The 11,419-nt window shown below is 57.5% G+C and overlaps 1 protein-coding gene across 3 annotated transcripts in view; it reads right to left on the bottom strand.

Annotated features, from left to right (window-relative positions):
• SORCS2 (sortilin related VPS10 domain containing receptor 2) overlaps nt 1–11,419 on the bottom strand; it is a 386,735-nt gene that overhangs the window by 40,205 nt on the left and 335,111 nt on the right. For all 3 annotated transcript variants that reach the window (XM_039838002.1, XM_039838000.1, XM_039838001.1), the window contains 3 exons: nt 8,400–8,464; nt 7,108–7,226; nt 6,274–6,363 (listed from right to left, as the gene is read on the bottom strand). In XM_039838002.1, coding sequence (XP_039693936.1) covers nt 6,274–6,363; nt 7,108–7,226; nt 8,400–8,464 — 274 coding nt within the window. The remainder of the gene's footprint in view (nt 1–6,273; nt 6,364–7,107; nt 7,227–8,399; nt 8,465–11,419) is intronic.

Genomic DNA, 11,419 nt, shown 5'->3' with positions numbered 1-11,419 from the left:
GCACGTACCCCTGAGACGCCTACTGTGTGCCAGGCACTGTTCTAGGCGCTCGGGCCCAGCAGGGAGCCGTGCACGGCCTCTGTCCTTTGGAGCACCCACTGGGTCACGTCCAGGGATGCCATCGCCACCTGCCGTGCAAGCTTCCTATCCCCAGCTCCTCCGTGCCTGCCCACGCTGGGAGCTGGGTCACAGCTGTGGCTGTTCCCACCCTCCACACCCAGCAAGGCCCCAGGGCAGTCCCCAGCAGACAGCGGCAGCACAGGGCACCGTGGGAGCCGAGGACAGGCCCCTGGCCCAGCAGGAGGGTGGAGGGCCGCCTGAGGAGGTGGCAGCCAGGGCCGAGGCTCCCAGCCGCGAGTCCCCACTCCGAGCAGGAGGCTGGCTGCTGTGAGTGGACTCGGCCGTCATCTGGGGGTTCAGCTCCAGATTTGTGATTTGGAAGCAAAACAAGACCCGGGCACGTCAACGAGAAATGGAAACACGGGGCCAACCGCGGTCTCGTTTTCCTGCTCTGCCCCAGCCAGCTCCAGAGGCCGCGTGGGCCGTGGAAAGACCTCTGAATGCGCCCGCTTCAAGGCCGTCACGAGCCTTTATCCTCCAGCGCCTATCCCTTTGCCTTCTACCGCTCCGAAACTTTGATCGCCTTTCTGGTGACAGAGCGGCCAAGACACGGGAGCCGAAGACGGAGGGCGGAGGTGGGCGGTGCTGGTCAGCACCTGCAGGGTCGCCCCCACGCCCCGCTACCACCCCATGGCTGGGGCGGCTTTGGGATGCACGCCCCGTGATGTTTTCTCATCCGATGTTAGGTCATTAGAGAAAGTAGTTTTCTCTCTCTGCCTGTGCAGAGTGCAGGCTGGTGGCCGCCCCTTCTCCTCCTGCCTGGCCCGGCCCCTGGGCTGTGAGCCCAAAAGAAGGGGCCTTGTGGAAAAAGGGTGCTCCGGTGTGAAGCACCTGCTATGCACCTTGGCCAGGAGGACCCTAGCGGCCAAACTGCAATGTGTCCATGTTGCTGCCTCAGTGGGGAAGGGCGCTCCATGGGCCGGCGCCATGGTGGTCCTGAGCTCAGGGTGTGCCCGGCCCCGAGGGCACAGTAAGCATTCGACAGTTACTGCTACTGAACTAATTCAGACTATGTCCTCCACACGCACAGGGGTAAATGTTCACACGACCTGCGTAAGTGTTTACTGTAATCTGGGAGACAGAATGTATAAAGCATCTAAAAGTTGCCTATGATGCCACCCCCGAGGGACCTGATGATATCATTTTAAAATGTTTACTTTGGGCTTTTCCCAAGTATGATTCATACGTTTCTCTCACGTCTGGGTTGTAGCTTGCTTTTTCATGTTATATGGGGAGCATTTTCCTTGTCATTAAAATTATTTGTAAACACCACCGTTAATGACCGCGTGACATTCCACTTTGTGGACGTAGCCTACCAGGCAGCCTTTAGCGCCTCCCACGTTACATGCAGAACAGCCATGAACTTTCCTGCAGGTCGTTACCTGTCTGGTTATTTCCTTGACTCAAATTCCAAGAAAGTGAATAGCCGCGTGGGAGAGCAGGAACATCCCAAAGCTCTTGTTACGTGTTGCTAAATTACTGCCCGGAGAGCTCATGTTAATTCTTTCCGGCTGGCAGGGGTAGCGGGTGCTCATTCCATTGCATGCATGCCAGCATCGAGAATGGCCTTTTAAAACTCTTTGCTGATTAGAAAGTGATAACATGTAATGTTTGCTTTAATTTGCCTCTGTTACTCTTTTTTTTTTTTAAGAAGACATTTGTCGACTCCATTTTATTGACTCCATTTTTAAACGATGACCGTGAAACACGATCCCATACCTGTGTGTGTCTGTGTGCACATATTCGTGTGGTCTGGAGCGCTAAGAGGAAGGACCGCCAAGGATGCCGACATGTAGAACTAGGTTTGATTTTCAGTAACAGGAGCTGGACGGAGGGGGCGGGACGAACTTAAACAAGCCGGAAGTATGTAAAAGAAGTCCAGATGTAGTGAGTCCAGCACAGAAGCGCTACGAAGCCACCAGCAACAGGGCGCCTTCAGAGTCATCATTCCACTGTCCCACGTGATCCAGAATGACTGCGAGAGCCCCGGCCATCATACTGATATGCGAGGCAGCAGGAAGGAGGCAAGAAAGACAGAGAGAAAGGCTCTGAGAAATCTTCCAAGACAATTCCACTCACATCTCGGATTTTAGAAATACGATTGCATGCGGCTGCCTGCAAGGGAAGCTGGGAAATGTAGTCTTTTAGCTGGCAAGCAATGTACGATCTAAAATTTGGAGCCTGTTAAACCAAGATGCAGAGGCAGAACGAAGATGGAGAAGTCTGTAAGAGTTTCTACAATGGTTGCCTTGAGGAATGAGGAAGTGAGATTTTTCCTAGAAAGGAGAGGTGGAGAAGCGAGCAGGTAGAAATGGTACAAATATTTCCGTTATCATTCCTTTAGTTGTCGTGAATATATTTTAAAGAGGTAATTTTGGAAAGTTTAAAAAATGATTAATAAGCATGATATGGAAAATTTCCCCATCGATTTTTATGTCAAATTCAGAGAACAGCCTAATAAACCAACGCCGTCATCAGATTGTTTTGGCACTCTGAATATATCGGCTCACCGCCTTCCGGCCGCCAAGGCTCCTGATGAGAAATCTGCTGACGGTTGTATTAAAGGCCACTTACACGTGACGAGTTGCTTCTCTTGATATTTTCGAGATTCTCTCTTTGTCTTTCAACAGTTCGATTATACTACGTCTTAGTGTGGAGCTCCTTGTATTGATATGACTTGAAGTTCATCATCTTTTTGTAGATATTTATATTCATGTCTTTCATCAGTTTGGGGAAGTTTTTGGCCACGCTTTCTTTAAATCATCTCTCTGCCTCTCTCTCTCTCTCTCTCTCTTCCCTCGGGGACTCCCATAATGCGTATGTGAGTCTGCTTGGTGGTGTCCGCCTGAGATCGTCTTCACTCTTCTTTCATCTTCTTTCTGTCCCTGGACTCGGTCATTTCAATCGCGCTCTCTTTACGTCTCTGATTCTTTCTTCCGTTTGCTCAGCTCTGCTTTGGAATCTAATGAATGTTCCCGTTTCAATGATGGGTTTTCGTTTTTGTTTTTCTAAGCTCCAGAATGTCTTTGGGAGCCCTTTCTTTGTTTTCTATTTTTTTTTTTTTAATATTTCCATTTTGTCATTTGTTTTCTTGACTTTCTCTGTTTTCCTTCAGTTCTATGAACATCTTTGAGACAGTCGTATGAAAGTCTTTGTCTAGTAGGTCTGCCATCTACTCTTTCTCAGGGACAATTTCCAATGGTTTGTTTTTTCCCTTCAAATGAATCATACTTTCTTTGTACGACTTTTGACTTCGTTGTTGTTGAAAACTAGACATTTAAATACAATAATGTAGTCACTGTGAAAATCAGATTCTTCCCTCTTCCCAAGGGTTTTCTGTTTTGTGTTTTTGTTTCTGGTTTTGATTATTGCAGGCTGTGTCTGCACCAGGCATCAGCCTGAGGTTTCAACTCGAGATCTTCTTAGGTCTCTTCTGAGCCTGCGTGTGTCCCTGGGCAGGCATGGTGACTCTCTAAATCCTTCCATATATGTGGTAACTTCTAAATGTCCTAGTCTTTGACTATCTGTCTCCCAAAGAAAGAAAAGAAGGAAATCAGGTGGAGTGAGGGGGGACAGGGTTTGGCCTTGTAAACCCCTTAAAAGCTGCCTCAGCCAGTGGTATTGTGACGATGACTACCAGGCAGGACATCTGCGCCCTTCGCAGTCAACAGCGGCAATCAAGCATCAGAGCACAGATTGCCAGCACTTGGAGGACGAGGTCCTCGTGCCCCCTCTGGCTCCCGCAAGCTGCACACACAATGCTCCGGGTGTCTGTGCACAGCTACCTGCCATGGGGCTGGGGTGGGGGACAGGCGGCCACTACCATGGTAAAAAAAGAGCTAAAACTGTGGAAATCAATGTGATTTACCATCCAAACATCCCCCCGAGAGCTACGAGCCTCTGAATAGACTCCAGGGTTCCAGACCGGAGCAGACGGCCTCGCCCCTGCAAGGCGAGAAGGTGAACTCCCCCCGCGTTCTACGCACCATCTTCCCTGACGTCACTGCCCGCTTCGTTCCTATGCTCTATGAATTTAATTTTACTGCGTATAAATTTACTACAAATAAAGAAATATTTAAAGGACATTTGCATTCACTTTATACTTATCATTTTTTAAAATATATATAATGGCTAGATATTTGGATTTTTCTCCTCTTTTGTCTATTTATAGCCTTTATCTATTTTTTTTTCCTGTTAGGAAACATGAATTAAAAAAAAAAATCATTGTAAGTAAACAAGCAAAGGATACCGATAAATAAAACAAAACTGTTCACTTTTTATAGTTTTCGCAGCTAGGTGAATGAAGGCAGCAGAGTGGTACCACTTATACCTTTTAAAGTAGATAGAAAATAGCAAGAAATGGCACAACAAAATCTGGCAAAGCTGTGTCGAGACTGGTCTCTTCTCGTTTGCCAGTGGCAAGGTGGAAGGGACCCTTTTAGAAAGGAACTAAGCTATACAAATGTTTAGGTCCTTTGTTCAGAAGTTCTTCTCGAATTTTAACTTCAGAAAATGAAAAAAGAAACACCTGCAGGAACAATTATATTCATAGTCGCACTGTTTATAATTACGAAAAATTGAAACAGCCCGAATGTCTCAATGGCAGGAGTCTGGCTGAGCTAAACAGTGCCGCTCCTCCAGTGAAATTCTGCCGCCATTTACAGTGGATATCATGTGTCATTCTGTAGAAAGTCGCTTTGGCATGTGGCCAGGGACTGCCAGGAGGGAAAACCAAACCGTGGAGAGGGCAGGAGGCTGTGGCGAGTTCCCCTCCGCTCCGATTCCCACTGTTTTCACGATATTACTCAGGCAATTGAGGAAAAGAAAAAAGATGGGGGTGGGTGGTTTAGGGGAAGGAAACAGGCAAGAGTTATAAATTCACCAAAAAACAAAAAAACCTGATTAGGAAACTCAATTAGCGAGTTCTATGAGGCGCTAGGGGCATGCACTGGGGTGCTGAACTTGGCGAGGGGGGAGGAGGCCTGGGCCCTGGCTGGGCAAAGTTCTCCGCAGGTCAAGATGAGGCCTCGAGACCCCGCAGGGCTCGGGGGCGGGGAGGCCTGGTTCACCTGTCGTCCTCGACTCCTGTCACTGGGTCCTGGGGTCAGACTTCCAAGTGAGCGCATGTCATGCTATGCAAATGCCACGTGAACGCTCCGGATCAGAGCGTGCCCCTGGCCCTCCCTGGGGACCGAGTGACATGGAGGGCACGCAGATGTCTCATTTCTGTCACCCACTTATGCCGTGGAGGCTGTGCCTTCTATCACGGCCTCACATTCTTTTTGAACACCCGTATTTCCGCAGAAATGGGGAAAAAGGAAGCTGGTAGGTGATGCACACCGCCGAGGGCCTGCAGTGGGACACACACAGCGGTGCTCCCCGCAAATCCCACCGAGGACTCTGAGAAACACACACTCCCATCTCAGGTGCAGAAGACGACACGGAGGGTCAGGAAGTAGCAGCTTTGGTTTCTAACTAGCTGCGTGACCTCGGATAGTTTACTCAGCCTCTCTGGAGGTCAACCGCCTCCCTCGTAAAATGGGAATAATGGATCAGTAGTGGGGCTGTGGAGTTTGGCCCTGAGGCAAGGCTGGGAACAGGGTCTGGGCTGCCCCTGTGTCCCCCGTTTTTGATGCCCAGGCAAGCGGAAGGAAGTAGCAATAACTGACTACCTACTATGTGCAGGCGCCATACTAGGCGGTTGGAATGCAGGGGTAAATAAAACAGAAACCGCCCCACTTCTTGAAACTCTAGCTGAAGGCAGAAGCCCGACACGGGGGCGTCTCGAGCCCCCTGGGTGTTGGGGAGGAGAAAGCTGAGGTGCGAGCAGAAAACAGGGACCTAGACCACCCTGGAAGGTCACCAGTGAGGAACCTTCCTCCTGAAATGTCACATATGCAGGAGTTCTGGGTACAGAGAGGCCAGGCAGAGGGAAGGGCGTGGCGGAGGCCCCAACACGGGACCAGCCGGTCGCACGCGCGGCTGGAGCTCGGGTTGCGGGAGGCGGTAGAGCAAGCGCGCCCGCGCTCGGTCGCTTCCGCCCTGACCTGGGGACCGCCGAGCACCTGTGCACAAGTCCCGCTGGCCCACGAGTCAGTCCTGACCCAGGACACGGCCGCCCAGGCAGGCAGGCGGGATGAGGAGACCACGCACCTTGGGCAATGCGTATTTCGGCAGCTTCATCTGGACGAAGTCGTTGCGACGAAAGGAGACGTAGTACTTGGTCCGGTTGGCTGAGGTGGCCTGACGGGCGGGAAGAAACGTGCTTCTGAGGGGCTCGGTTTCCTGCCGAGCCCGCACCTCACGGATCAGAAACTGCACGTCGCACTCCGCTGGCGAAAATGCCCCGTTTCTCTGCCTGAGGTGGACGGCCTTCCATCCATCCCTCAAAGCCCTGCACCAGACGCCCCTCCTCGACCTCCTCCAGCTAGAACTAGCCTCTTACCCCCACTCTCTCAGCTCCGTGTGTCACTGCATCTGAGTTACGGAACGAGGTGGAATGAGCTATCTAAGATTTGAGCTACCCAGCAGAGGGACAGGCTGTTTTGGAAGGAGTGAGCCCCTCGTCGGTGGAACTAATCAAGAAGCGGTATGACCAGTCAGTCGCTGGGGTTTCTGAGCGGTCAGACCACGTGCTTCCTGCGCACAGCCCCAGCAATGACCCGGTTCAGCCCCCGTCAGCTCCAGAGTCACCGGGACCAATTGGAGCAACGTGGGTGTGGACCTGGGGGCCCCGAGCTGTGAGGGGTTCTTGGAGGCGGAAGGCAGGGAGAGCAGGCAGCAGCCCGAGTCAAGGTCCCGGCTTCGTGGGCCTTTGGGGTGTCCGCAGCCACGGCCACAGGGGCCAGGGGAACTGTGAATTAAGTTGAACTTGAAAGTCTAATAGCCATTTTATTGCCTTCTGCCTGAGCGACTCCATTTTCGCGAGCGTGGCTCACACTCCACGTCACCTAGTGCCAGGTCCCAGGAGCCCACGGGCGACGGTACCTTAAAGAAGATGTAATCGTCCTGCATAGTCAGGGAGCCGTGGTCGATGGGGCCCGCAAACGGGGCCGTCAGCGTCTTGGCGGAGCAATTGTGGATCTGGCAGGTGACATACCGGGAACCTGCAAGAGAGAAGGGCCGGCCACCGGGCCGTGAGGCGTGCGGCATGCCTGCCGTTCGAGCCCAGCTGGGGGCCGGGCGCCTGGGACACCGCCCGCCGGGCATTCTTGCCTCTGCCGCATGCCGACGCTGCGGGGTGTGCGGGCGGGGCGGAGTGTTAGGGGGCTTGCCCGTGGTCCCAGCTGCTGCTGCGTGGGGCGGCTCTGTGCCAGCACTCTGCTGCCAAGAGCTCCTGAACCTTCAGGAAGCCACCGTGGCCCCATGTGAGGAGGCTGAGGCTGAGGGACGGGTGGGGAACCCGTCTACAGCACGGCACACGGCCTGCTGACATCAGCAGCTTTGGGGCGTGTCCCGCCCACAGCCTGGGTGGCAGGCACCGTGGGGAGCTGAGGGGCCGGGGACCCAGGCCCTGATCCAGCAGCAGGACGACCTCGGCTTCAGTCTCGCCACTGTAAACGGGTCTCGATCCCCACTTGGGGAGTCGCCGGGGGTCTGGAGAGACGTGGCACAGCGCGGGCACCTGGTCAGGCACGGCCCTGTCCCTTCCCCTCTAAACAGCCTAGTCGCTCCCTGTGGTAACACCGAACTTCCTGTCACGGGCTCGCTGGCTGGACACGTGGTGGGACCAGCCTAGGCCAGACTCGAAAGTGGCAAGCCGCTCGCTCGCTCGCTCGGTCACCTGCTCGTCCACTTACTCGTCCTTTGCTCATCTTGCCACGGCCAGAACTTCGGTGTGCCACCAGGCCTGGTGCCGACCAGACAGGCCACCCCCGTGGCGCGGTGAGACCAAAGCCCCGAGCTACCGCACCTGCCGGTCTGTGGTCACACACTCGCTGTGGCTGCTCTTGAGCCGCCAGGAAGACGTTCCCACCCACATGGCCAGGAGGGGAGGCGGAAGGACCGACAGCGATGGCTGCGGGGAAGAGCCTGGGGCTCGGCAACGGGAAGGGGACCCAGCGGCAGCCCTGTCCACTGCCCAGAGCTGTGACGTCCTCACCCACGATGCCCGCGCTGGGCACCATGTGGCTGACCGCTCCCAGTCGCAGTGCAGGGAGGGGAGGGTGCTGCCCAGGCTCACGTGGCCGGCACGTGGCGGGCTGGGAGCTGGCACCAGCGCCTCTGCTCTGGCCAGGCCCCCGATCACCCTCCACGGAGCTCGGCCTAGCCCGGCTTACCTCCTCCGAGGTCCTGGACTTCCATGTGGACCAGGTCAGGGTCGGCGTCCACCCCAGACACAGCCCTGGAAAAGAACAGGCTCAGGCTGGGGCGGGGATCGGGTCCCCAAGCCCAGCACGGTGCCAGCACCAGTGTCCCGCACGCGTGCAGCTGCGTGGCCTCGCGGGACTGAGGACAGTCGTGCTCTGTGGGTCGGAGGCCGCGGTCCCCCCCGAGCACCTGGTACTCCTGGGAGGCGGCCGGGCTTCTGCCTGGCGGGGCCTGCGCCGGCTCAGCGCTCTAGCCAGTCCTCTCTACAAAAGACTTTCACGGGAGCCCCGCGAGTTACGGGAATGACCCGAACGACCTTAGGAGGCCGGGGCAGGCCTGGGACAGCCCCCTGCTTGTGCTCGGAGGAGCAAAGCAGCTGCCCCAAGGGCCGCGGTGCCGAGGGCAGAGTCAGGCTTCCGGCCGGGGCCCTCTCCGTCACCCCAACACGCCCTGCCACGCCACCCATCACAGTCGCCCTGGGAAGGAGCCGCGGACCCCGCCCCGTGACGATGGTGGTCGAGGGGCTCAGACAGCGGCTGGGATGCAGTGGGGATCGGGGGCCCACAGAGCGTTGAAGGACGCCTGGCGGGAGGGGATGGGAGGGTCTTCCTGGGGCCACAGCTGTGCAGGCCACGTCCTCCAGGTAGCGGGAACCAGGCCAGCTGCTCCCGGGCTGAACCCGGAGCCCGCCCCGCACGGGGCCGGCTCCCAGGGGATGCAAGGCAGGCGCTCCCGCTGGGAGGGGCCTGAGCGACGACCTGGCCGGGGGTCCAGTCCTCACTGTGTCCTGTGTCAACTGGACTGTCATCTACCCACCGCTCTCTAGACTACGCTGGCCCCTTAGAACCTCGGCCTCTCAGGAATGGCGCCCCTGCAGTGTGGCTGTCACGCCGGCCGGCCCGCCACGGACACCGAGCTACACGGCACAGCGACTCTGACCAAGGGCAAACAGCCAGGACGCGGAGGTCACTTCCCCGGTCACCCAGCACCCAGGACAGGCACGCTGTCCCCCCTGGGGTGTGTCCCCACGGTGTCCAGCAGGCCATGGGCTGTCCCCGCAGAGCGGTCTCCAGCGACCCCTCCCCCATCACCAACATCCCCGCCACGTCGGCCCCTCCCTGCTCTCGGTCACCCCCCAACAGCGGTGGCACCAGAGTTCCCATCTGCTTCACCTCCTCCAGGGAACGGGCGACCCTAGGTGGCCAGGGGACAGGAGAAACCTGTGAGTGTGCGTGCCACGGGCCGCAGACGCTCTGTGGCGAGCGGGCTGGGCGTTCCCGCGGGGCACTCAGTCCAGGCCCCGGGCACCAGCACCAGCCACTCCAGCCCTGGGGGAGGGGTCTCGGTCAAGGCGATTCAGGCTCCTGTGAACGGAGCATCTGCCAGCTCGCGGAGGGGGGGTCTCCCGGCTGACCTTTCCCCCTCTTTTCTGCACAAAGACGGACATGGTCTCCTTTACCAGGATCGCTGGCCAGGGCCCTCAGCTGCGCGTTTGGAATTTTAGTCTGACAATCTGCCACCTGGAGAGTGGGGGTAATGACACCAGCCAACCGCTCACACGCTCACTCACCCAGCCACTCCCTCCGCCGCCTCCCAGGATGCACCTGCTGCCTCTCCCGTTCTCCACTCTCTCGCTCCCCCAGGGAAGCGCCTCCCACCTGCCCACATCAGGCCTGGGCCGGCTAAGGGAGCGCAGTGGCCTGAGGCCTGGTCCCCAGAGGCCCTGGCTCACAGGACCACGAGAAGCTCTGCCCTTACGGCACCTCCAGTAGAGGCTGGCTCCCCGCGGGAAACACCAGTGCCAACCCCTGTGCCTTCCTGTCCCGCAAGGTCCCCAAAGACAGCGTCTGGAGAAGGTCGGGCCCGGCCCCCGTCGCGTGAGCTGGCCCTCAGCCCGAGCCCCGAGCTCTGGGCGGTGAGGAGCAGACCGCTGCTCTGGGGCGTGCCAGGGCCACACCGAGCCCGCGGTGGGTGGCCTCCTGCTCACCCCTCCCCGTCTCCCACGGGCCCACACCGGACAGCACTGCAGCTGCAAGGAGAGGAAGGCGAAGGTTCTCCTGGGGAAGTGACAGGGGACACCTGGGGACATGCAGGCGGCCAGACCGAACTGGCAGAGTGGCCAGCGGCATGGTCACGGGCCACGCGCAGGCGCGGCCACAGCTCGTGCTGCTGCTTCTGGGCCTAGCCTCTCTGAGCCTCAGTTTCCCCTTCTGCAGCGTGTGGGGAGATGATCAGGGGCTGCCGTGGCTTTCACAGACGGGGCACTCAGCCCCTCACTGGCGCCTGGCAGGCGGACAGCAACCGTGACGAGCAGCCGCGACTGATTTCGTGCCAGCCGCCGGGACGCTAGCCGGAGGGTGACGGCCAAGTGCCCGTGGGGGCCTGGAACTCAGTAGGTCCCCACTGCAGGGATGCCTCCTGAGACCCGCAAGGCCACCTGGACCCACCGAGGCCGAGCTCGCAGCTCCACTATGTCCCCACCCACCCGGCTCAGAAACCCAACCTCCTGTGAGCCCTCGGGACCAGCGGTTGACATCGGTGATGAGCTGGTGACCGATGCAGCATTCCAGTTTCCGAGGAAGGAAGGAACCAGCCCTCCCGTGAGTGGCCACGTGGGGGCCATCACTCCTCCCCCGGGAAAGGCCCGCACAGCAGGAGCCAGTATTCCAGGGAGACAAAGGCTCCCTTCGGCCTCGTGGTCATAGTCAGGTACCGCACCCCGACCACACTGAGCACCAACACGGCCATGAGCGAGGGCGGGGCGGGGAGCGGTTTCCATGGCCCCCCCGCTGGAGGGGCCCGTGCACAGGGAGTTGCACAAATGAGGTGTGTGTGTGCACGTGTGTGTGCGTGTGAGCACGTGTGTGTGCGTGCATGTATGAATGTGTGCATGCATGAACGTGTGTGTGCGAGTGTACGAGTGTGTGAGAGCATGTGTATGTGTGTGCGAGAGCATGTGTATGTATGTACGTGTGCGAGCGTGTGTGCA

This window comes from Pteropus medius, unplaced genomic scaffold, assembly GCF_902729225.1.
Source record: "Pteropus medius unplaced genomic scaffold, Ma_sr-lr_union100, whole genome shotgun sequence".
Lineage (NCBI taxonomy): Eukaryota > Metazoa > Chordata > Mammalia > Chiroptera > Pteropodidae > Pteropus > Pteropus medius.
Note: the sequence above shows the minus strand (reverse complement) of the source record. Positions and strands in the feature narration are given on the sequence as shown.